Below are 26,150 nucleotides of genomic sequence, written 5' to 3'. Positions count from 1 at the left end.
ATTTTATTCTTCAGTTAACACTTAGAAATACATAGAATAGATATTATGTCTTGTTTTAAAAGCTAAATGAACTGAAGCATTTACTATAAGACACAATGCTGGTAAAATGGCAATTACTTGCCCTAACTTCTATACTCTTCAAGAGTCCATGGCTGTTTAGGGCCTATCACTTATTGAGAAGCTATAAGGTTTCTTATAGTGTGCTAGGCTGTAAAGATTAAAACCAGTAGACAAATCACCTTCAAAAATTTGAACCTAAAGGCAAATCAGGCAGAAGAACACCACAGGCAAAGTGCCTGATGTGTTTTTTAAAGCTGGAAGTAGGAGAAAAGATGAAGCAGAAGTTGAGGCCAAGGAGTCTGTGAAATGTCTGGTTAGTGTAGAATAAAACCCCTCATTGAATTTTAAGTGGCTAAGTGATGTGGTCAGATTTCTGTTTTGGAAAAATAGCTTTAGTGTTCCCCAGTGATTCAGTGGTAAAGAATCTGCCTGTAATGCAGGAGACACAAGAGACAGGGGTTTGATCCCTAGGTGGGGAAGATCCCCTGGCAGAGGACACAGCAACCCACTCCAGTATTTTTGCCAGGAGGATCCCATGGGCAGAGGAGCCTGGTGAGATCCACTCCACAGGGTAGCAAAGAGTTGGACAGGACTGAAGCGACTGAGCATGTATGCCCGGTTGGTTACTGCTGAGCTTCAAATCATCCCCATATTGTCCAGCTTTAAACAACCACTGTTTTATTACATCGTCTTACTTCATCAGGTCTCTTTTGGCCAATTCTTTGATTCCACATGCTTGTTGCTTGGAAATCAGCTGATCTGTTCTCACATGTGTGGCACATTGGTTTGAATGCCTGGGCTCAGCAGCTTTTCCATATGGTCAGAGCCTCTCCACATGTTTGTTTCAACAGAGTAGCTGGACTTCTAGTTCTCAGGGCCTCAACAGTCCTTGTAGCTAAAAGTTACTTGTGCCTTAATTACAGTTCTCATAAGACACTCTTGCAAATAAATACTGCACTATCAGTTAATCTGTTTTGTGAATAATCATCATATTTAAGTTAAATGATTGCCCTTAAGATATATATTCCCGAAAGAGCATACATTTAAATGTGAGGTGATTGTCAATTATTCAGGGGTTTAATCCAATAAACATTTACATGGTAAAGCAATTATTATAAAAGCTATGGTCAGTAAAAATAATAATAAGATGTAATTATTGTAGGCAGAACTGGAGAAGAAAAGTCTATTGTTGAGAATAGACTTATGGACATGGGAGAGGGGAGGAGAGGGTGAGCTGTATGGAAAGATTAACATGGAAACTTCCATTACCATATGTAAAATAGATAGCCAATGGGAGTTTGCTGTATGGCTCAGGAAACTCAAACAGGGGCTCTGTGTCAACCTAGAGGGATGGGATGGGGAGGGAGATGGGAGGGAGCTTCAAAAGGGAGGGGATATATGTATGCCTATGGCTGATTCCTTGATTCATGGACCTAATATTCCAGGTTCCTATGCAATACTGCTCTTTACAGCTTCAGACCTTGCTTCTGTTACGAGTCACATCCACAACTGGGTGTTGTTTTTGCTTTAGCTCCATCCCTTCATTCTTTCTAGAGTTATTTCTCTGCTGATCTCCAGTAGCATATTGGGCACCTACCGACCCAGGGAGTTCCCCTTTCAGTGTCCTATCTTTTTGCCTTTTCCTACTGTTCATGGGGTTCTCAAGGCAAGAATACTGAAATGGTTAGCCATTCCCTCCTCCAGTGGACCACATTCTGTCAGACCTCTCCTCCATGACCCTCCCATCTTGGGTGGCCCCCCACGGCATGGCTTAGTTTCATTGAGTTAGACAAGGCTGTGGTCCATGTGATCAGATTGGTTAGTTTTCGGTGATTATGGTTTCAGTGTGTCTGCCCTCTGATGCCCTCTCACAATACCTACCATCTTACTTGGGTTCCTCTTACCTTGGACGTGGGGTATCTCTTCATGGCTGCTCCAGCAAAACTCAGCTGCTGCTCCTTACCTTGGATGAGGAGTATCTCCTCACCACCACCCCTCCTGAACTTGGAGGTGTATCAAGGCAAATTGGAAGTGGTCAAACGGGAGATGGCAATAGTGAACATCGACATTCTAGGAAACACCAAACTAAAATGGACTGGAATGGGTGAGTTTAACTCAGATGACCATTTTATCCACTACTGTGGGCAGGAATCCTTTAGAAAAAATGGAGTAGCCATCATGGTCAACAAAAGAGTCCGAAATGCAGTACTTGGATGACATCTCAAAAACGACAGAATGATCTCTGTTCGTTTCCAAGGCAAACCATTCAATATCACAGGTCTATGCCCCAACCAGGAACGCTGAAGAAGCTGAAGTTGAACGGTTCCATGAAGACCTACAAGACCTTTTAGAACTAACACCCCAAAAAGATGTCCTTTTCATTATAGGGGACTGGAATGCAAAAGTAGGAAGTCAAGAAACACCTCGAGTAACAGGCAAATTTGGCCTTGGCATACAGAATGAAGCAGGGCAAAGGCTAATAAGTTTTGCCTAGAGAATGCACTGGTCATAGCAAACACCCTCTTCCAACAATACAAGAGAAGACTCTACACATGGACATCACCAAATGGTCAATACCGAAATCAGATTGATTATATTCTTTGCATCCAAAGATGGAGAAGCATTATACAGTCAGTAAAAACCAAGACTGGGAGATGACTGTGGCTTAGATCATGAACTCCTTATTGCCAAATTCAGACTTAAATTGAAGAAAGTAGGGAAAACCACTAGAACATTCAGGTATGACCTAAATAAAATCCTTTATACAGTGCAAGTGAGAAATAGATTTAAAGGGCTAGATCTGATAGACAGAGTGCCTGATGAACTATGGACAGAGGTTCGTAACATTGTACAGGAGACAGGGATCAAGACCATCCCCACGGAAAAGAAATGCAAAAAGGCAAAATGGCTGTCTGAGGAGGCCTTACAAATGGCTGTGAAAAGAAGAGAAGCAAAAAGCAAAGGAGAAAAGGAAAGATATTCCCATTTGAATGCAGAGTTCCAAAGAAGAGCAAGGAGAGATAAGAAAGATTTCCTCAGTGATGAATGCAAAGAAATAGAGGAAAACAATGGAATGGGAAAGACTAGAGATCTCTTCAAGAAAATTAGAGATACCAAGGGAACATTTCATGCAAAGATGGGCTCAATAAAGGACAGAAATGGTCTGGACCTAACAGAAGCAGAATATTAAGAAGATGTGGCAAGAATACACAGAGGAACTGTACAAAAAAGAGCTTCATGACCCAGATAATCACGATGGTGTGATCACTCACCTATAGCCACACATCTTGGAATGTGAAGTCAAATGGGCCTTTGAAAGCATCACTATGAGCAAAGCTAGTGGAGATGATGGAATTCCAATTGAGCTATTTCAAATCCTGAAAGATGATGTTGTGAAAGTCGTGTACTCAATATGCCAGCAAATTTGGAAAACTCAGCAGTGGCCACAAGACTGGAAAAGGTCAATTTTCATTCCAATCACAAAGAAAGGCAATGCCAAAGAATGCTCAAAATACTGCACATTTGCACTCATCTCACACGCTAGTAAAGTAATACTCAAAATTTTCAAAGCCAGGCTTCAGCAATACATGAACCGTGAACTTCCAGAGATCAAGCTGGTTTTCAAAAGGCAGAGGAACCAGAGATCAAATTGCCAACATCTGCTGGATCATGGAAGAAGCAAGAGAGTTCCAGAAAAACATCTATTTCTGCTTTATTGACTATGCCAAAGCCTTTGACTGTGTGGATGACTATAAACTGGAAAATTCTGAAAGAGATGGGAAAATCATACCACCTGATCTGCCTCTTGAGAAACCTATATGCAAGTTAGGAAGCAACAGAACTGGACATGGAACAACAGATTGGTTCCAAATAGGAAAAGGAGTATGTCAAGGCTGTATATCGTCACCCTGCTTATTTAACTTATATGCAGAGTATATCATAAGAAATGCTGGGCTGGAAGAAGCACAAGCTGGAATTGAGGTTGCCGGGAGAAATATCAATAACCTCAGATATGCAGATGATACCACCATTTATGGCAGAAAGTGAAGAGGAATTAAAAAGCCTCTTGATGAAAGTGAAAGAGGAGAGTGAAAAAGTTGGCTTAAAGTTCAACATTCAGAAAACGAAGATCATGGCATCTGGTCCCATCACTTCATGGGAAATAGATGGGGAAACAGTGGAAACAGTGTCTGACTTTATATTGGGGGCTCCAAAATCACTGCAGATGGTGATTAAAGATGCTTACTCCTTGGAAGGAAAGTTATAACCAACCTAGATAGAATATTAAAAAGCAGAGACTTAACTTTGTCAACAGAAGTCAGTCTAGTCAAGGCTATATTTTTTCCAGTGGTCATGTATGGATGGATGTGAGAGTTGGACTGTGAAGAAAGCTGAGCACTGAAGAATTGATGCTTTTGAATTGTGGTGCTGGAGAAGACTCTTGAGAGTCCCTTCGACTGCAAGGAGATCCAATCAGTCCATCCTAAAGGACGGACTGCAAGGAGATCAGTCCTGGGTGTTCATTGGAAGGAATGATGCTAAAGCCAAAATTCCAATTCTTTGGCCACCTCATGTGAAGAGTTGACTCGTTGGAAAAGACTCTGATGCTGGGAGGGATTGGGGGCAGGAGGAAGAGGGGACCACTAGGATGAAATGGCTGGCTGGCATCAACAATTTGATGGACATGAGTTTGGGTAAACTCTGGGAGTTGGTGATGGACAGGGAGGCCTGGTGTGCCGCAGTTCATGGGGTTGCAAAGAGTTGGACACGACTGAGCGACTGAACTAACTGAACTGATGGTTGATTCATGTTGAGGTTTGACAGAAAACAGGAAAATTCTGTAAAGCAGTTATCCTTCAATAAAAAATTAATTATAAATATCATGAATTTGACATCAGTAGCCACGTGGATGATTTTGAAATTTATTTGGGAAAGCCACATGCTGATTTAGTGAGCCAGAGAGTAGAGGCTTACATCTATATGTGAATAGGTGAGTTTGTTCATTTCCTATCTTCACTTTTTTCCTGAAAGACACTAAGATAGCTACTTAGGGATGGAAATTCTATGAAAAGGTCATATTACAAAATGTTGTTAGGGTTTGATTGTGAGGAAATTGAGTGATGATCTGTTTTTTTTTCTTAATTTTTGGAGGAACTAAAACTATGCTTTATGTGATTGAAGTCATGATTGTAGAGTGGTTAAGGACACAGGCACTGAAACCATAGTGCCTGAGTTCAAGTCCTTTGCTATCTAGAGCAAGTGACTTCAGCTCTCTCTCTCTCTCTCTCTCTCTCTCTCTCTCTCTCTCTCTGTAGTGTTCTGACTTGTAAAGTGGAGATGATAACAATGGTAACTTCATGATATGGTTTGATGGTTAAATGAATTAGTATAAGTAAAGGGTATACAGTAGTACATGTGTGCTTTTTTCCCCTAATACTATAGTCTTTAACACGTTTAAACTAATCAAGACCATCTACTTACAACTTGTGTTGGAATTCTTGTCTCTGTTTTAATTTTGAATTTAATTTTTATTTTCCACATCTTTAAAGATTCTGTTCCTTTTTAGGCACACAGCTGTGTATAACAGACTTTTGGACTCAGAGGGAGAGGGAGAGGGTGGGATGATTTGGGAGAATGGCATTCTAACATGTATACTATCATGTAAGAATTGAATCACCAGTCTATGTCTGACGCAGGATACAGCATGCTTGGGGCTGGCGCATGGGGATGACCCAGAGAGATGTTATGGGGAGGGAAGTGGGAGGGGGGTTCATGTTTGGGAACGCATGTAAGAATTAAAGATTTTAAAATTTAAAAAATAAAAAACAAAAAAAAATTAAAAAAATTAAAAAAAATTAAAAAAAGGCAGAAACTATACTATTTCCATTATTTCAGTCTCTGACATATTTTAAAACTACTCAGCAATTATTAAATACCTCAATCTTCTATAAGATTGAAAAAAAGAAAAGAAAAAGAATGTTTTGGTTTCTAAAATCTGTTACTGAGAGGGAGTTCTTTTTAAGGGTTATAGTTATAGAGGATGAATGCATTGAGAAAACCCACCAGTCCCAAGAGCTGAAGGAAATCTCTATAGAGTATTAGAGAGAAGGCCTTTCATTTCTCCTACAGAATGTCAGAGAACGGAACTCCCAAGCAGTAGGTTAAGGGTATGTTGAGTTTTACTGTTATTTGGGAGATACAAGATTTGGTGTGATTGGAATGGTAGGGCCAAACGTAATCTTGATTTCACCATCAGGTCCTGATTTCAAATAAATCCACTGATTATTCAAGATACATCATTCCTAATATATAGAAAATAATTAAATGAACTCCTTAAATTCAGTTATTTTATCTTCAATGATTTCCTGAAACATCAACAGTGAAAATGAGAAAGTAAAAACAAAATAATGGGAATGGCTGAAGGGACGCAAAAATACAAACAAAAAAGGTAAAGGATGTATCATCAGAAGAAAGAAAATAAGAAAAGAAGCTAAAATTCATGTTGGTAAAGTAACATTTGACATTTTAAAATTGAAGTGCTATGTGAGTTTGAAAAGTTTGCATGTATTATAATAAACTACATTTCAATAGTGTCAATTATATAAAAGTTCTGCTAAACATTTTACATTTAATGCCTTTGTGAATATTGCATTTTCATGACTTTTGCCTGACATTCAATTTCATATCAGCATTACTTTTATGTGCCATTGGAGGTCTTCCATTTTTTATAATATTCCTGTTCATAAATAAAATATAAATGACATAAGCAGTGCCTAATATAGTTTTTGGTAAATTGTTTAGTTGCTTTAATTTACTCAAAACTATTAGTATGCATGTATGTAAATTAGTAATAAAAAATTAGCTTCTCAATGCCAAACTGTTATACAGATGTAATATATTGCTATTGTATTTCTCATCCTGTTTCATCTTCAATAAATCTTTTCTTTATTGAAAAGGTTAATAATTACTAGTATTATCATACTTAAAGGAAAGGTCACTTATAGAAAGAATTTGGACTTTTTGTGTTAAAATAATTTTGTCATCTTTTCTCTAGATAATATTATATTTTTTGTATAAGTGGGAGGTCTAGAAGAAAACAATGCAAAAATATATTCTTGTTTAGCTTCAGATATATATGTATATGTATATAATTATGGATATGGCATTTTAGAAGTAAGAAAGAATAGCAAAATCTTGGGCAAATTTTTGCTCTATTGTTCTGCTTGAGATTATGTTAAAAACATTTCAATTGTGATTCTGCCATCAGTTGTCAATTGAAAGCTTCGCAAATATTTATTTTCTTACAGTTAATGTATTTCTACTACTTTTTCAAACAATAATTCACTTAATTTCATTTTTAGCTCTAAGATTAGGTGAATTAATATATAAGGTCTTTGTCTTATAAGGAGCATACCATGCTGTTAACTATAGTGAATTCCTGTCATTGTATTTTTGGTTACATTTCCAATTTTAATTTCCTTAACTCCATGGTATAACAGCTTATGAACTTAATATTAAAATTTTTGTATCAGTATTTTACTCTTGGATGTTTAGCTGAAGGATAGTCTTTCAGAATTTACCCAGTATAGATTTGGGATGGTTCATATGAGAAATCTGTATGCAGGTCAGAAAGCAACAGTTAGGACTGGACATGGAACAACAGACTGGTTCCAAATTGGTAAAGCAGTACATCAAGGCTTTATATGGTCATGTAACTTATGTGCAGAGTACATCATGAGAAATGCTGGGCTGGCTGAAGCACAAGCTGGAATCAAGATTACCGGGAGAAATACCAATAACCTCAGATATGCAGATGACACCACCCTTACAGCATAAAATGAAGAACAACTAAAGAGCCTCTTGATAAAAGGAAAGAGGAGACTGAAGAAGTTGGCTTAAAACTCAACATTCAGAAAACTAAGACCATGGCTTTTGATCCCATCACTTCATGGGAAATAGATGGGAAAAACAATGGAAACAGTGAGAGACTTTACTTTTTTGGGCTCCAAAATCACTGCAGATGGTGAATGCAGCCATGATATGAAAAGACACTTGCTCCTTGCAAGAAAAGTTATGACCTACCTAGATAGCATATTAAAAAGCAGAGACTTGACTTTGCCAACAAATGTCTATCTAGTCAAAGCTATGGTCTTTCCAGTGGTCATGTATAGATGTGAGAGTTGGACTATAAAGAAAGCTGAGCATTGAAGAACTGATGCTTTTGAACTGTGGTGTTGGAGAAGACTCTTGAGACTCCCTTTTACTGCAAGGAGATATAACCAGTCTATCCTAAAGGAAATCAGTCCTGAATATTCATTGGAAGAATTGATGTTGAAGCTGAAACTCCAATACTTTGGATACCTGATGTGAAGAACTGACTTATTTGAAAAGACCCTGATGCTAGGAAAGATTGAAGGTGGGAGGAGAAGGGGACAACAGAGGATGAGATGGTTGGATGGCATCACTGACTTGATGGACATGAGTTTGAGTAAACTCCGGGAGTTAGTAATGGACATGGAGCCCTGTTGTGCTGCAGTTCATGGGATCACAAAGAGTTAGAGATGACTGAGCAACTGAACTGAACTAAATATGATACATATTTTCTAACTGAATTTTAAGTGAGCATAAACATTCTCTACCCGTGTTTTTTTCTGGGCTGCTTCCTTTCCCACCATCTATTAACTTTTTTTTTTGTTTTCCTAATAACACCCTTAAGGACCAAGTATGAGAAGAATCATTTCAAAAACAAAAAGCACAGTTTCTGGGTGCCTTGAATTACCAACCTAGACCTTGAATAGTATTTCTGTGTTATGATTTTAGGAAACATAGGGATACAAATTTTAAAATAAAGCACTTCCAGTTGGTAGAAACCTGTTGATACTTTTTGAAGAGTAAAGCTATTTAAAAAGTAAGCCAATAAGTGCCTTTGAAAAAAGTGAAAAATAGAGTGCTTAGTGGCCTCATGTAGATTAAAGCGCCTTCCATCTGCTCCCAGAAATCCAAGAGCTGTAGTCAAAAAGCAGCAATTTAAGATCATTCACATTGGCTGAAAGGATAAAAAATTGCAGTGTATCTATCAAGCTAAAGAGCTCCTCCTGGCAGGCAGGTCTCAGAGCAGAGCAGCAACTGTGTATTGACACATTAACTCTTGACATTCTCAAGCCCTCTTAGACTCATGCAAACCACACATAGCAGGGCTTGAATCAAAGGGTTCGATTGCCTGAAAACAGGACAGCAGCATGTTGAATATGAACTGTAGTTTCCAAGTTCTGAGCACAGTTGTTCTGCTCTTTGTCCCCCAGTAGCAAGAGAAAAGAAAATTTGAAAGTATTGCTTAGAAGAGACCATAAAGTGGAGATTGTGTTTTTTTTTCCTCAGAGCAATGGACATGGAAGCAATGCTCCCTAATTTAAAACCACAATGCCCAGAAACATCAGTGTGAGCAGCAATGTGGAGAGCAAGCCACAGAGCTCTCTTAGGTCCTGGAGTCAGAGCAACTTCCAGGGGAATCTAAGGATCCAGGCAGAATCATTCAAATTTAATGCACATCTGGTGCTTGTAGTCATATTGGTGACCAAACAAGGATAAATAAATCCATCAGATCTCTGAAATTGCTAACATCATACCAGCTTTTGGGGACTTTCAGTCTGAATGTTGTAATGTTTGAAAAGAGTAGGTTTTGGAATTTGACAGGCCAGCTGTGATGCTCCAGCTACTTGCACTTTAATAGTTGTGAGAACTTGAGGAAATGACTTAATCCCTGAGTCACAGATGCTTGCTAAGTTGCTTCAGTCATGTCTGACTCTGCAACACCATGGACTGTACGTAGCCCACCAGACTCCTTCGTCCACGGAGTTCTCCAGGCCAGAATACTGGAGTGGGTTGCCACGCCCTCCTCCAGGGGATCTTCCTGACCCAGGGATTGAGCCCACATCTTATGTCTCCTAAATTGGCAGGCAGGTTCTTTACCACTTAGTATCACCTGGATATATCATCTGTAAAATGGGAATAGTAATAGTACTTAACTTATAGGATTGTTTGATTAAATGACATAATGTACATTGTGTTAACCTTATAGTGAATCCTTGCTTATTTTAAGGGCTCCATAAATCATCCTTTAGGATATGGTTTTGGATACCATAACATGGGTGTGTTATATATTCAAATCTAAGAGTTAAAGATAAAAAAAGAGACTCAGATTTCTCTGACTAGATAGAGAAAGTTGCTTACCATATTGGAAATTGGCAACTACAAAGAGAGATAACTCAGGAAAAATAAATGTAAACTCTTCAGCTAAAACTGAGTTTTATAATTAACAAGTGAGATTAGGGGAAGGCTGACTGAGCCTAAGAAAACCCCACAGAATCTTCTGCATCCTGACTTCAGTGAAGCTCACACCTACATTAACGCTGAATTTCAGTGACTTTCCTTACATGATCAGAGTTTTTATCCGCTCATTTATTTTATAGTTTGTGGTGTCCTTTCTCTCCTGTATGTGCATTTCTAGTGTAGGCCATGTGCATTACTCTGAAGAGGGACAGGATGTAAATTCTGTGCAAGTTAGTGAATACTTTATAAATACTTTAGAATAAGTGCAATGATGATTTGGAAGGGGAAACAAAGGACACTCTAGAATCTAGAAGGAATCAACATAAAAAACGACCAGGAAAGGAGTCATGGCAGAAACAGGAATGATTTACATAGCCCTAAAATAGTTTTGTGATGCTACAGGAAATTGAAACTCAGTAATTTGAACACATAGTACTATCTAGAGTATTTACCTGTTCGAGTGAGCCATAGAGTATACATCATCATTTCAGTTCATTTAAATTGTCTTCTCTTTGCCAAGTTTTGTATTGAATTATATCATTCTGATATTGGAAAACCTTACTTTAAATGCTGGAACTTGGGTGGGCCCAACAAACTATTCAGTTAGTGTGCTTTACACATAAGCACCCAAAGGAAGGCCAGCCCACTCAGGGGACTGCCAGGTGGTTACGCATATGCAAGTGATATAAAGTACACTTACACAAACCTGCCGGATTTCATCAAATAATTTTCCCTCAAATGGTTTTAACTGCATTTGGCGATTTATAGCTCATAAATTTGGCATCCTAGAAGTACCTTTTACATGTCCTTTAGAGATCAAAGTACTCAGGCCTCGGAGTTAAGGTTTTAGTTATTTACCTTCAGCTTGATGATCTACTTTCCCTAAATTCAGTGTACAATTATCTGTTTCAGAGTAGGTTTGGCCTATTTGTATTTTTTAACCCCTGAAAATAAAGCACAGATAATAATTTCCTCTTGCTTTATAAAGTCTTTAAATTAGTGAGGCATGAACAACAAATAATTATTGTCATTTATTTTATACAGTTATCATACAAACTTGCAAAAAATAAGGAATTCTTACTGCCTTTCCAGACACTATGGCAATTGCTAGGTTCCATTTCACAAAACCAGATTGGAAAAAAAAAATCTCATTATACTGAAAAAATTAAGTCAGGGAAGAGAGTCTTCTGTATTACTCTTTTTATAGTTTTATCTTTGGCCCTGCTCTCAAGTTGAGACCATTAAAGCTTTCAACAACAAAAATTTATTTCACAAATATAGGCTTTATTTGTACAAACTAGGTTCATACTGAAAAATTTATGTCAAATATTTTCAGCCTATAAGGAATATCCTTAACTTAAATATAAAAATTCCTCTGGGCACTCCTAGCTCACTGGTGCAGCATCTAAAGTGATGCTGCACGGAGGTGCATAATGAATGTCTTTTGATGATGCACTGACATTTCTAAGAAATGCCTTTGCCTCAAATCAATCCACTCCAACCAGCAAATGATTTGACATTCAAAGCTTCAGGAAACACTATATGAATATATTTTTCCCCATTGTACAATAAAGATTCAATCATAGAGCTGTCATAGGAAATTGAGATTCTGCCTTATGTTTTCAAATTAATCTGCCAGCCTCATTTATTTATCTTACTTGTAAAATAACTTTTACAAGTAGAAAAGCCTTTAGATGTGTTTGTAATTCTAATAAGATCTGTATGGTCTTTTATACTGTTACAGTTAAAATACTATCAGTATCATCATAGTCAATGGATCAAGTCAACCATCAAAGCAATATAGTTTTCTACAAAAAAAATGCCTATCCCATGTTAATTATTAATTATCACGAATTCCTTAAATCGTTAAACCGAACTCTTGAGCATTATGAAAAAGCTATTGTTTTTTTTTTTTTTTAATTTACTGTAAAGAAACTCAACTCTGTAATAGCATGATGCAGAATTGGCAGTTGCAGGTCAAATGTAGTGATAACTTTTGTGTACATATTAGCCCCACTTCTCTCATATCTATCTGAAGCACAGTTAATGACTAACAGATGCTTCCCATTCTCCAAAGTGCTTGAGTGTACTGCTCCATCTCATTATCTCCAGGTTCTTGTGATTGAAACTTAACCCCTCTGGTCATAATTTAATTAAGTATGTATTTTAAAGTTATATGCTCCAAATATTTAATTTCTTAAACACTATAGATGTGGAGAGATGCTGTGTTAGTGGATCACTTACACCATGTTAGACCTTGTTCTAAGCACCTTTCATAATTTATATCACTTGTAGTAATGCTGCAAATACAATGCTCTTAATATATCCATTTTACAAATATGGAGTTTAAGTATAAAGAAATTAAGTGATTGGTTTAAATTACATAGCAGAGCTAGGATTTGAAGCAAGTAGTCTGACTAAAGTGTTAATCTAGAGATTGATAAGGTCAGAGCATTCATGTAGTAAATTCCCTCATTGTGAATGCTGAGCAAGGAAGTAACAGAGCCATAATTTTATTTCTAAGTGACATCTGTAACATATAACTTATTAAAATGAAACTTGCATTTAGTGTGTATTTATTTTCTAAAGTATCTGCCAGCTGTTGTGCTATTAGATTTGAAAGACTGTATTTTATATATTGAAATTTTAGCCTATTTCTATATTCCTTTTTTACACTTATATAATTTACTTAGTTTCAGCCAGTAAAAATGTGTGAAAGATAGCATTCATATGCTTAGTAAGAATACAAATTCATTTTTATTGATCTAAGCTTGTCATAGTGTAGAAAAATATCTCTTAGTTCATCTTATATTTGTTTTCTTTCCCTTACAAAAGAATGTGTGTGTATAAAAGATAAATGTTTGCGTATATTGAACTTTAAAAACAATTTGGCCTGCACTGTGGGCCTGGGTAGGAAGGGACTCACCTAAACAAATAAGGTATTTGAAAATTGTGCTTTTCATAAAAATTAAGTTTTATAACAAAATGAAAAGAAGTAGTATAATAAAAAAAAAGTAAGGATGCGACAAATACTTCTATTTCAAACTTATGACCAACCTAGATAGCATATTCAAAAGCAGAGACATTACTTTGCCGACTAAGGTCCATCTAGTCAAGGCCATGGTTTTTCCTGTGGTCATGTATGGATATGAGAGTTGGACTGTGAAGAAGGGTGAGCACCAAAGAATTGATGCTTTTGAACTCTGGTGTTGGAGAAGACTCTTGAGAGTCCCTTGGACTACAAGGAGATCCAACTAGTCCATTCTGAGGGAGATCAACCCTAGGATTTCTTTGGAAGGAATGATGCTAAAGCTGAAGCTCCAGTACTTTGGCCACCTCATGAGAAGAGTTGACTCATTGGAAAAGACTCTGATGCTGGGAGGGATTGGGGGCAGGAGAAGAAGGGGACGACAGAGGATGAGATGGCTGGATGGCATCACTGACTCGATGGATGTGAGTCTGAGTGAACTCCTGGAGTTGGTGATGGACAGGGAGGCCTGGCGTGCTGCGATTCATGGGGTCGCAAAGAGTCCGACACGACTGAGCGACTGAATGGAACGGAACGGAATAACTTTCTATGACTTGATGTATACCTACTAAGTATATTTCTTTTAGGGAAAAATTCATGTGGTAGATTCTAAAATCTGCCCCATGTATTTTTTTTTAATTACTCATATATGGTAGCTGTAAACTAATATGACAGTATAAGTTAAAATGAATCAAGTACATCAGTTGTATAAAATGTATGAAGTTTGACCTAATTATGCAGTCATACCTAAGACATACTGATTTTGCTGGAGATTTCTTTTTACAATGCGAAATTTTCATTGTATTTGGGAATTTGAAAGTTTTGGTGAAAAAAAAAAGTGATATTTCCTTTTCTTGATCTCATGGGTAATAGGTTTTTAAAGAAAGCTACATTATTTTTGTGGGACAAAGGAAATAATTCATCCTTATTTAAAACTGAATATATTATTAATTTCATTCAGTTTAATTTTTGAGAAGTTCATTTTAAATAGGGTAAGTGAAACAAAACTGTCAGGGCTGAGATTTATATTTTTGTAAAAAGGTATAATATTTTCCTGTGTGTGTGTGTGTGTGTGTTAGTCACTCAGCTGTGTCCGACTCTTTGTGAAGCCATGGACTGTAGCCTGTCAGGCTCCTCTGTCCATGAAATTCTCTAGGCAAGAATATTGGAGTGGCTTGCTATGTCCTTCTCCAGGGGATCTTACTGACCCAGGGATCAAACCTGGGTCTCCTGCTTGGTAGACTCACTCTTTACCATCTGAGCCACCAGGGAAGCCCCATTTTTTCCTTAAGATAATTTTAAACAAATGAATTTCTAGTAATCTATAATATAAATTTATCAAGTAATTTATTGAATGCTTTATTATATGTGTTGAAAGTGAAAGTCACTCAGTTGTGTCTGACTCTTTGAGACCCCATGGGCTATACAGTCCATGGAATTCTCCAGGCCAGAATACTGTAGTAGGTGGCCATTCTCATCTCCAGGGGATATTCCCAACCCAGGGATAGAACCCAGGCCTCCCGCGTTGCAGGCAGATTCTCAACCAGTTGAGCCACCAGGGAAGCCCATTTTAAGTTATCACAAACTTATTTTTTTGAAAATTTTCTAAAATTTTGGGTTTTGTTAGATCAAGTGGCTCAATTCATGCAGATACTGCTCTCCTGGAAGATAGAATTTGGTGTAAATTTATAAATGTATAATGAGTCCAGAAGTGGTAGTGAGTATGTCAGGGAGATATCCATCATGATGAGGAGTTAATATCTGTATCTGCATAGCATTCTAATTGATGGCTCTGTCTGATGTTTGAAAAGCGTTAAATTGCTGATGTACAGGTGATGGAATGCCTATTGTCAGGGTAGAAATGAAAACTCTTCCTCATCACTGCAGTTGGTTTGTAAATGATTTGTAGAGAAGTGACTTTGAATGTTTGTATTAGAGGTCAGAATTAGAGATCTCACATTTCTGTGGTAACTTCTGTGTGCCAAAATCTTCCTTGAGCATAAACCACAGTCTACAATTCAGTATTTTTAAAGAAAACTATTAGAGACACTGTGATTCATTAAAATGGGAGGAAAAAAATCTAGAAAAGTATATTGAAACAGTGTCTAAATAAATCAATAATGCATAAACTGAACTGTTAAAGAAGTAAATAATCATATGTCAAGATAAGTCAAATAAGAAAAAAAATGGATAACTGCTAGAATTTGTAGTATTTTGCAGTGTACATTAAAAAATGGATTGTGGGGTTTTTAACACCACAGTTTATTAATCACTAACATTAATCTCATAGTTTTGTAAAACCATCACCTGAAATGTGTCTCCAAATACCACTTTTCTCAGCGAAAAGAATGATTCAGCATTGGACATCAGCTTCCTCTTCTGTAATATAAAATAGGTTAGAATCATGGACTTTAAAGATACTTTATTTCTACTGCCTTCAGGTTTTTCCTGTTCTCTAGTAATATCTCATGCTGTTCTTTTTTTTTTTTTTTAAATCAACTATAACCATCTCCTAACCTGTCAATAATTATCACTAACTCCATAATCACTCCATTTCTCTGTTTGTCTTGATGTGACCAAAGAATTCAAATAATGCATTTTTTTTTGAATCATTGTGGAAACCAGGTCAAGCAGAAAAAGGGGAGAGGGAAGGAGGCAGAACAGAAGAGGGAGGGAAAAAAAGTCACTCCTGAGGCTGTTCTAATACATAGTATCAATTAAGCTCCTGTGTAACAGTATGTCATGTGGCACTTTAGAAAAAAGACCCTAGTCTACTTAGGGACTAACTGTAAAACAACAAGTATCATATTGTGTGTCAAGTGTACGTGCATGAGCATAATATGCAACCTCCTCCCTTTTCCACAATGTCGTGAAGAATTATGTCTTGTGTTCTGTATTATCTAACTCATTTTATTTCTTTCAACAATGCTTGACTCTCCTCCCTCCTCTAATATAAGAAATGGCCCTTAAAACCCATACAGCCTATATGACACAAACTGGTGCTTAGGTTCACTACCTCAGTTAATTCTATTGAGAGTACTATGAGGTTTATGTTACCATCATGCCTGTTTCACAAATGAAGACCCTGAGCTGCAGAGAAGGTAAGCCTTTTGCCCACGATTACCTTTTCTTAGCTTTTTCTCCAGCTCAGGCTCTGTGCTCCATCCTCTGTCATAGCACACCAGTCTGGGTTTATCAGGTGAGTGGCCCATGCACCATGCACTCGTATTCATCTGTGTGTTTATATATTTCACCCCCGCCCAGCTGCTCTCCTCTCCCACCCCTTGTCTGCCCTAGTTTAACTTCTCCCTTCTCTCCAGTAGTACTCCTCTCTTCTCTCCAGTTAGAAATAACCTGAACAGAGAGTCATTTCCCACATTTCCTGCTAGAATCCATCACCACTGAGTCTCCCTTGCATTTTTGTATTTGTTATGTGACTGACTTGTTTGTTCAAATGTCTGTTGTTCTTTTTGAATCATTCCCTACTTGAGGAATAGGGAATCATCGTTGTTCATCTTTGTTTTCACTGCCCATCCCAGTACCTGACATATATTAGATACTCATCTTTATTGAGTCAGCTCTGGACAAGACTAAATCCTAGATGATATGGTAGCAGATGAGAAATCTAATTGGAGTTCAAATTTTTATATTGTAAAATTAATATTTAATGGTACTTGAACTATCTTAAACATTCAGGACGTTTTAATGCATATGGACATCTGCCAGCCAGGATTGAAATTGTATATACCCATAATTCTGTACATAATGCCACTCTTTCATGAGGTCTTTGTACCTTTTTCATTAGAGTTCACTTGTTCACAACTGGCCCTAAGGCATTTAGGAAGTCAGTTGTCGGCTGTGCTCTGTTTTTCACCCACCACAGTGGTGCACGTAGAAAAAATCATAAAACATAGTGGGAGACCTTAGAATCCAGCTGGGATGACAAATCTAATACACAGAAAATTTAAGTATAAATACTCTTAATCTGCAACCACTATACACCAGTGTGTTACTGAATACAGACTGAAGACCACTTGTAGTTAATTAGCCCAGTTATCCTAATACCACTCTGCAGGATACAGCAAACTGTCATCCAGAACGGTGTAGGGGAGAAAAGCTTCCATCTGCCACTCTGTAGCAAGGTTATGAAACTAAACCCTCCTATCCTGGCAAAAGGCTTCCTTGTTTGGATAGATGCCATCCCAGACTTTATTTAAAGTTCAGTGAGCCAGGCCAATTCATGTCACTAATCCCAGGGAACATGTTAGCTTTCTATGGTAGTGTCAAGGTTTTCCAATCATTTTGATAACTCATGAGTAGGCAAAACACCATATTTTGCTTCTTGAATTTCTATAGAGGTGCTACTTCATTTTACTGTTTTCATTCTTAACCTGAATTAACATTTTTAAAATGAGCTCTGGTAATGTAACTGATACCAGGGTCTCCCCACCCCAACTCCCACCTCATCTTAACTTAAAAAGTCACAACATTATTGCTTCTGTTCTCAGTTTTTCTTAAAAGTGACCTTGAAAAAAAAGTTTATTTTGCATTCCATACATTATGTTTAATGCAGTTGTGCATTTGAGTTTTATTCTCCTGAGCCTCAGAGGAATTGTGTGTGTGTGTGTGTTATGTTTTCTCACAGTTTTGTATCGAGTGCCTTCTATTTTTATTTATTGTCTTTTCTCCTATAGTAAACATCAACAGCACAGTATAAGATTATTACTGAATGATTTTCTTTAGGGAGGCTTCCCCAGTGGCTCAGCAGGAAAGAATCTGACTGCCAGTTCAGGAGATACAAGAGATGAGATGCGGGTTTGATTCCTGGGTTGGGAATATCCCCTGAAAGAGGAAATGACAACCCACTCCAATATTTTTGCCTGGAAAATCCCATGGACAGAGAAGCCTGCAGGGCTATAGTCCATGGGGTCCCAAAGAATTGAACATGACTGAGCATGCATGCATGCACTTATGGATACTACAAGAATGAGGTATTTCCCCTACTCATAATCATTACAATTTTCTACACAGCTAATTTGGATTGGGAAGATTGCCCCAGAGGAAGGCATGACAACTCAATCCAGTATTCTTGCCTGGAGAATCCCATGGACAGAGGAGACTGGCAAGCTGTGGTCCATAAGGATCTCAAAGAGTCGGACATGACTGAAGTGACTTAGAACGTGATATAGATTATTTGTTTTCACCTTGGAGGTTGTCTTTGTTGGTTTATTTTCATAAAATATACTTTTCTTATTTTCACAGGTAAAAAGATGGCCTATCAGAAGGTCAGTGGAGATCAAAGAGCTCCAGGACATTCACAGTACTTAGACAATGATGACCTCCAAGCCACTGCACTTGACTTAGAGTGGGACATGGAAAAGGAACTGGAGGAGCCTGGTTTTGACCAGTTCCAGCTAAACAGTGCTGAGAATCAGAACCTGGAAAATTCAGAGACTGCAGACCTCAATCTTGATCCCATTCAACCAGCAACTTCACCCAAAGGAAGGTTTCAGAGACTTCAAGAAGAATCTGACTATGTGACCCATTATACAAGATCTGCACCAAAGAGCAACCCCTGCAACTTTTGCCGCCTTTTAAAAATATTTTGCATGGCAATCATTTTATTTATTTCTGGAATCTTGATAGGCTATTACTCACATAAAAATTGCCCTTCAAATGCTACATCTTCAGGAACCCTTGATCTTCAGTTATACCAGGAGATTCTCAAGACAATCCAATCAGAAGATATTAAGAAGTCTTTCAGGTAGGTGTGCAAACAATGGATGTTGGTGGGATGCATCTCCTGGGAAAGATGTCTTACAGGGAATATCCTACTGGTGATGTTTCCGTGGTTTAAAGTTAGTCCGCCCTCCCCTGAAATGCAGACACTCTGGAATATGTGAGAAAATAATCCTTACGATCAAACCTAATGTATAAAATAAAAAACACCTTTAAAAAAAAGAAGAATGCGATTATTGCAAAATTATAACTTACCAGCAACCCCTTCATGGAGGGGGATGCATGGTTTCAGATTTATGATACTATAATACAAATTTATGATGATGCTTTGATAATCAATAATAAGAACCATAACCCCTGTAGATACTAAAAGACTTGAACCACTATATTTTCTCCCTCTTGGGAAATTCCAGGTAGGGCAAATTGGTATGCAAAGATTGCTGGATGTACATGTAATAAAAACTAGTGCATTAGACGTATGATTGAAATTTTTAATGACATCAGAGTAAAATAAATGTGCTTTATGGACTTAAATAACTGTCAAGAGCTAAGGCAAGCACTGGTAGTATTTGGTTCCCTGCATCACTGAGCTTCCCAATGAGTACTTATATTGAAACACATTGGGTTCCACGTATCAGGCAGTTGTAAAAGGTCATCTCTCTTTTAAGGTAAGTCTGCCTATGACCTCTTTAGCCAGAATGTGTTATTTATAAGTTAAATGATAAAATATTTTTATCAGGCTTTAATTCTGAGTTATTGGGAAAAGCTCCACTCAAATCATATGATAAATGGGTAAGTTAAATTTTATTGCTTATCCTATCATTAACATATATATTGAATTGTAAAGGGTTTCCTAGTTGATACATTTAGAGAGGTGAGGAACTGGAAGGGAAGATTAATTATTAGCATTCACTTGGGTCTTCCATACTTGGTAATAAAGACTAATCCTAAGTGAAACATATTTGTTCTGTGTAGGTAGTTGAGAGAAAGGTATATTAGGTCATAAGGATATTCCTTTTGGGCTACACCAACTTATTACCAACAATATGTTAGCACACATGCATTTCTAGGGATCTTCTAGGGAGCATGCCCACTGCAGATGCATCATTTAATCTATGTACGAACATATCACACTGATGTTGGTGAAATATAATTCTGTCTGAACATCACACGATTCATAGTCGTTTGTTTGCTATGTCCTTCTATGTCTCTGTCAAATGAAGAAACTAACAATTTCGATGGTATTTCTCAATGTCAATTATTTATAGTGAATTGAGTGAAAGATACAACATTGTCTTATAATCAGTGATTGTATCAATTAGGATCCAACCACAGCAGAAAACTCTCTGAATATTTAAAAGAGAGGGCATTTAAAATAGGGAAATAATTTCAACAGAGCTGAAAAACTGAGAAGCCAATTTGGGGACACTGAGACAGCCAACAGATGAACAGCAGAATGGAGTCATGACTAAACCTAGGCTGGAGAAAGAGTGAGTTGCGGAAACTCAGTGGAAGGTGGAATTTTCTGGATACACAAATGGGTTGGTGGGAGATGTAACCTCAGCCAGAGGCACCACTGAAAGCAGAATAAGAAGTACCACGGCTTCTCTCTTCCTTCTGCCCTCCTCCCAGTTATCTGTTGGTTGGCTGAACTCAGCAGGAAGGCTGTTGATTCAGTTCAGTTCAGCCACTCAGTCATGTCTGACTCTTTGTGACCCCATGGACTGCAGCATGCCAGGCTTCCTTGTCCATCACCAACTTCCTGGAGCTTGCTCAAACTCATGTCCTTCGAGTTGGTGATGACATCCAACCATCTCATCCTCTGTCATCCCCAGTTCCTGCCTTCAGTCTTTCCCAGCAACAGGGATTTTTCCAATGAGTCAATTTTTCTCATCACATGGCCAAAGCATTGGAGCCCACGAAAATAAAGTCTGTCACTATTTCCACTGTTTCCACTTCTATTTGCCTTGAAGTGATAGGACCAGATGCTTTGATCTTAGTTTTCTGAATGTTGAGTTTTAAGCCAACTTTTTCACCCTCCTCTTTTACTTTCATCAAGAGGCTCTTTAGTTTCTTTCTACATTCTAATTATGGCTAATATTGTATCTTTTTTAATGAAAAGGAATTATTATTTCCTCTTCTTATAAGTGAAATATAGACAGAAAATTAGAAAAATATAAAGTATACACCCATAATCTTACCACTTTAGTCCCATAATTTTATTCTTTCTATCTTATCCTATCAAACAGCAAAATTGCATTATACCATCTATATTTTTTGACTTCTGCTGTTGAATTTTTTTCCACTTACAGTATAGTGAGAACCATTTTCAAACCAATAAACACAGAATTGAATCATTACATTAAAATGTTGCTGGTATTCCCTTATGTAGAGGGCATGAATTTATTGAGCCTGTTCTTTACAAATATACATTTAGCTTGTACTACATTTTCATACATAAGTGTGTATATTTAATTATTTCCTTCTGATAAATTCCTGGAAGTGATCACAGATTCAGAGAGTTTAAATTTGTTTAGTTGTTTGCTTCATGTTACCAAATTGCCTTGTAGGACTGCCAACCTTCTAGGTCCTAGTTATTTTTTGCTTTGATAGGCCAAAAATAGTGTTGACAAACTTTTATATCTTAACTGACCACTTGTAGTTCTTTTTTGCATGTATGAACTACTTTTATAATTTAAAAGTTTATATTTACTGAATGTTGTAGTAGTGAAATAGTCTATTACTTCATATATGGTGCCCCATCTTTCTGAATTTCATTCAGTTGATGTATCTTATTTGTTAACAAATAAAAATGAACAATAAGAAAAATTCCTAGATTTTTAAAATATCTGCATTATTTTGACAGAGGCAATATTTTTCATTATTCTCTGGCTTATTATAAGTAATTAGCCAGGAGTTAAGTTATACTGTGAAATGATCTTTACAAGCATTAAATAAAATGCCATATTTTCTTAGCTCCTGCTTAGCTCTTTAGAAGTTTAGAACATGTATAAATTATCATGAGTTATTTCTCCTCTGACCCCACAGCTCATGCCTAGCACTCTCTCTCTCCATATATATATATATATATATATGTATGTGTGTGTATGCATATATGTGTGTGTGTATATATATATATGAATTTACTGTCATACTTTTAAAATGCCAGGTTTGATGATGATGCTATCAGCAGCTATTCTCTCGAGCTGTACTTTCTAGACATCTTCCTGCTCTTCCTCTGTCCTGAATTATCTTTTAGCCTGTCTTTTGTGTGTGTGTTTGTGTGTGTGTGTGTGTGTGTGTGTGTGTTTGTTCCTATCCAATTTTAGTATTAGAGGGAATGAGAGCAGGGAGGTTGGGAAATATGAAGAAGGCAGTAAAGCAAATGGCATTTGAATTGGAGAAAAACATGTAAATGTATTTAAGCAGTGAACATAATTCAATTTATGCAAATGACAACAGAATGAATATAACAGTAATAGAGTGATGGTTCCTAAAGAAAGTAATTAGCTATCCTATCACTGATCTCTCCAGATAGCAAATGCATATTGTCTCAAATTTAATCACAAAAGGAATACAAAGGATAAGATCTATTTAATTATCCATAATATTTTATTACTCTGGACTTTAGATAAAGCAACTGCTTCACTCAGTTTCTCAGTGTTATGTAGAGTGACATTAATTCCCTTAAGTGACTGGCTCAGCTCACAGATGAGTGCTCATGCCTCATGAGAGCTCATGCCTTTCACAATCCTTAGGCCTTTGGCAGGAGCAAGAGCAGCACCCACCAAGAGGATGAGTGAAGATTATTGACAGAGGGTCTTTGAAGCAAGGGCTACCTTCTTAATCCTAGGCAACTTTTGAGGGTGTTCATGTGCCTCAGTGAAAGCCTGAGTACTAACCACTGGAATTCCAGGGAATCTCTATAATCCCCTTTTTTGATCTCCCACCAGTTGAGTTCTTTCTCTCTTTCCCTGCAACAATCAGTACTTTTCCTCTCTTTCTGTTGACATAAACCACCTTCTATCTTGCAGGAGAGAAAGAACTATGAATCTGACCCAGTCCTTGGGTCATAGTACATGGTCACTCAGTAAATCTTTATTGCAGGAGACAATGTACCCAAAATATAGACCTTCTTATAAAGCCTTCACTTCTATGTGTATGATCATTTTTGAAAAGAAAAGAACATATACTTTTGGCTCTTTATGTATATTACTGAAATTCAAAATTATGTATATATATATATGTATATATATATATGTATATATATATATAAAGCCTTTGACTTTTTAATGTATATACATTCTTATAGAATATGCTAAAAAGTTGATTTTAAGGGTAGCAGATTTTCTTTTCTCTATTGAAAACATGTGCTGTGTGTCTGCTGTAGTCCAAGCAGTCTGCCAATCACTCGACAGTTTTTAATGATATTCTGTTTAATCTAGGGAGCATTTCCATTCTATAAAGAAGAGATGAAAGTACACATTGCACAGAAAGATATTTCTATGATCACAGGTTTGGTGGAGGTGCAAAGTAGATTCCCTCACAGATCTTTTCATGCTCTGCCAGTATAAGGAATGGGTTGTCTCAGGCTAAGGCCAGTTCAGCTAGAAGTCATGCTTTCTTCCTTTTTAATGGTGAAGTAGAATCAAAGGATTCTCCCTCTACCCTCTCTCCTTCTCTCAATCCCATCCCTTCTCTCTTGCCCTCTTCCTTCTCCCTACACACTCCACACTCATTTATTTTATATTTGAAGTTACATACTACAATTAGGTTACTTACTTTCCTAATAAGCAAATTTCTTTATCTTTTTCACTAAATCTGTCTCTGCTGTGAAACACCAGGAATGAATTAGATTGTTAAGGATCAAGATAAAGGAACTCTTAGTTTTTCAAATTTGATTTTTTCTTAATGGGAGGAATGTATTTTACATAAAGATAGGACTCTTTTTCAGTGATGGTCAGTGAAATATTTTTGTCATATATATCAAGATCATCTGTGCTTACTGGCTGCCTATCCTGAAAATTGCTCAACCTTAAGGCTTATCACATTTTTTCTTATATCTTTCCTACATTGACTATAATAGGCTTTTTCATCCATTCACTTCTTGATCTTATTCATTCCAAAAAAAAGGAACAAGATCAGTCAGATATAGTACAAGGGAAAAATAAACCTTTTCCTCTGAGGATAAAGTATGTCAGTTTCCTGTGGATTCACTTGACTTCCTGACACTCTTGCAATAGAAAAGTTGGTAATGATCACATTCAATGGAGGGAAATATGGCTAAACATGGAAAGGTTGGGAACTGATTACACATTTCTCTCTTTCATGTCCCTTTTTAATGTCAATAAAACAAGATTCAAATAACCTACATGGATGGCCCCTTGAGACTTGCAATTTGAAAATCTCAATCCATGCTTTAGAAATTAAGCAATACGTTTGACAACTGCAGCTAAAAACATTAATCCCATAATCTCATCAGGGTAATTTATAGGAGAAATTTGAAGTAGGTAATTTAAAAGAGGTAATTTTGTCAACTGGTTCCAAATTGGGAAAGGAGTACATCAAGGCTGTATATTGTCACCCTCCTTATATAACTTATATGCAGAGTATAAAAGGCAAAATGCTGGGCTGGATGAAGAAAAGCTGGAATCGAGATTGCCAGGAGAAATATCAATAACCTCAGATATACAGATGATACCACCCTATGGCAGAAGAACTAAGAGCTTCTTGATGAAAGTGAAAGAGGAGAGTGAAAAAGTTGGCTTAAAACTCAACATTCAAAAAACGAAGTTCCCACTTCTGCTCCCATCACTTAATGGCGAATAGATGGGGAAACAATGGAAACAGTGACCTATTTGGGGGGGCTTCAAAATCACTGAAGATGGTGACTGCAGCCATGAAATTGAAGATGCTTGCTCCTTGGAAGAAAATATAGGTCTGTCTAGTCAAGGCTATGGTTTTTCCAGTGGTCATGTATGGATGTGAGAGTTGGACTATAAAGAAGGCTGAGTGCAGAAGAATTGTTGCTTTTGAACTGTGGTGTTGGAGAAGACTCTTGAGAGTCCCTTGGACTGCAAGGCGATCCAACCAGTCCATCCTAAAGGAGACCAGTCCTGGGTATTCTTTGGAAGGACTGATGTTGAAGCTGAAACTCCAATACTTTGGCCACCTGATGTAAAGAGCTGACTCATTTGAAAAGACCCTGATGCTGGGAAAGATTGAGGGCAGGAGGAGAAGGGGACAAAAGAGGATGAGGTGGTTGGATGGCATTACTGACTCGATGGACATGGGTTTGGGTGGACTCTGGGAGTTGGTGATGGACAGGGAGGCCTGGTGTGCTGTGGTTCATGGGTCACAGAGTCAGACACGACTGAGTAACTGAACTGAACCAAGACAGCATGTTAAAAAGCAGAGACATTGCTTTGCCAGTAATGGTCCATCTAGTCAAAGCTTTGGTTTTTCCAGTAGTCATGTATGGATGTGAGAGTTGGACTATAAAGGAAGCTGAGTGCTGGAGAATCGATGCTTTTGAACTGTGGTATTGAAAAAGACCATTGAGAGTCCCTTGGACTTCAAGGAGATCCAACCAGTCCATCCTGAAGGAGATCAGTCCTGGGTGTTCATTGGAGGGACTGATGTTTAAGCTGAAATGTCAATACTTTGGCCACCTGATGTGAAGAACTGACTCATTGGAAAAGACCTTGATGCTGGGAAAGACTGAAGGCAGGAAGAGAAGAGAATGACAGAGGATGAGATGGTTGGATGGCATCACTGACTTGATGGACATTAGTTTGATTAAGCTTGGGTAGTTGGTGATGGACAGCCTGGCATGCTCCTATCCATTGGGGTCACACAGAGTGGAACATGACTGAGCAACTGAAGTGAACTGAATTTTGTAAACATTGCATATTTTATTGCAGTCACCTAAATTTTTTTAAATGGATATTTCTAGCTGATGGGAGAGAAAGTAAAGTTGGTTGGTAATGCAGAT

General features: G+C 37.5%; 1 protein-coding gene across 2 annotated transcripts in view; it reads left to right on the top strand.

The window, feature by feature from the left end:
- NAALADL2 (N-acetylated alpha-linked acidic dipeptidase like 2) overlaps positions 1–26,150 on the top strand; it is a 1,631,204-nt gene that overhangs the window by 712,856 nt on the left and 892,198 nt on the right. For both annotated transcript variants that reach the window (XM_013964525.2, XM_005675296.3), the window contains one exon: positions 18,680–19,181. In XM_013964525.2, coding sequence (XP_013819979.2) covers positions 18,688–19,181 — 494 coding nt within the window. In that variant the 5' untranslated portion in view covers positions 18,680–18,687. The remainder of the gene's footprint in view (positions 1–18,679; positions 19,182–26,150) is intronic.

Source organism: Capra hircus, chromosome 1 (assembly GCF_001704415.2).
Source record: "Capra hircus breed San Clemente chromosome 1, ASM170441v1, whole genome shotgun sequence".
Classification (NCBI taxonomy): Eukaryota; Metazoa; Chordata; class Mammalia; order Artiodactyla; family Bovidae; genus Capra; species Capra hircus.
The sequence above is the reverse complement of the archived record's forward strand: the minus strand, read 5'-3'. Positions and strand labels throughout refer to the sequence as shown.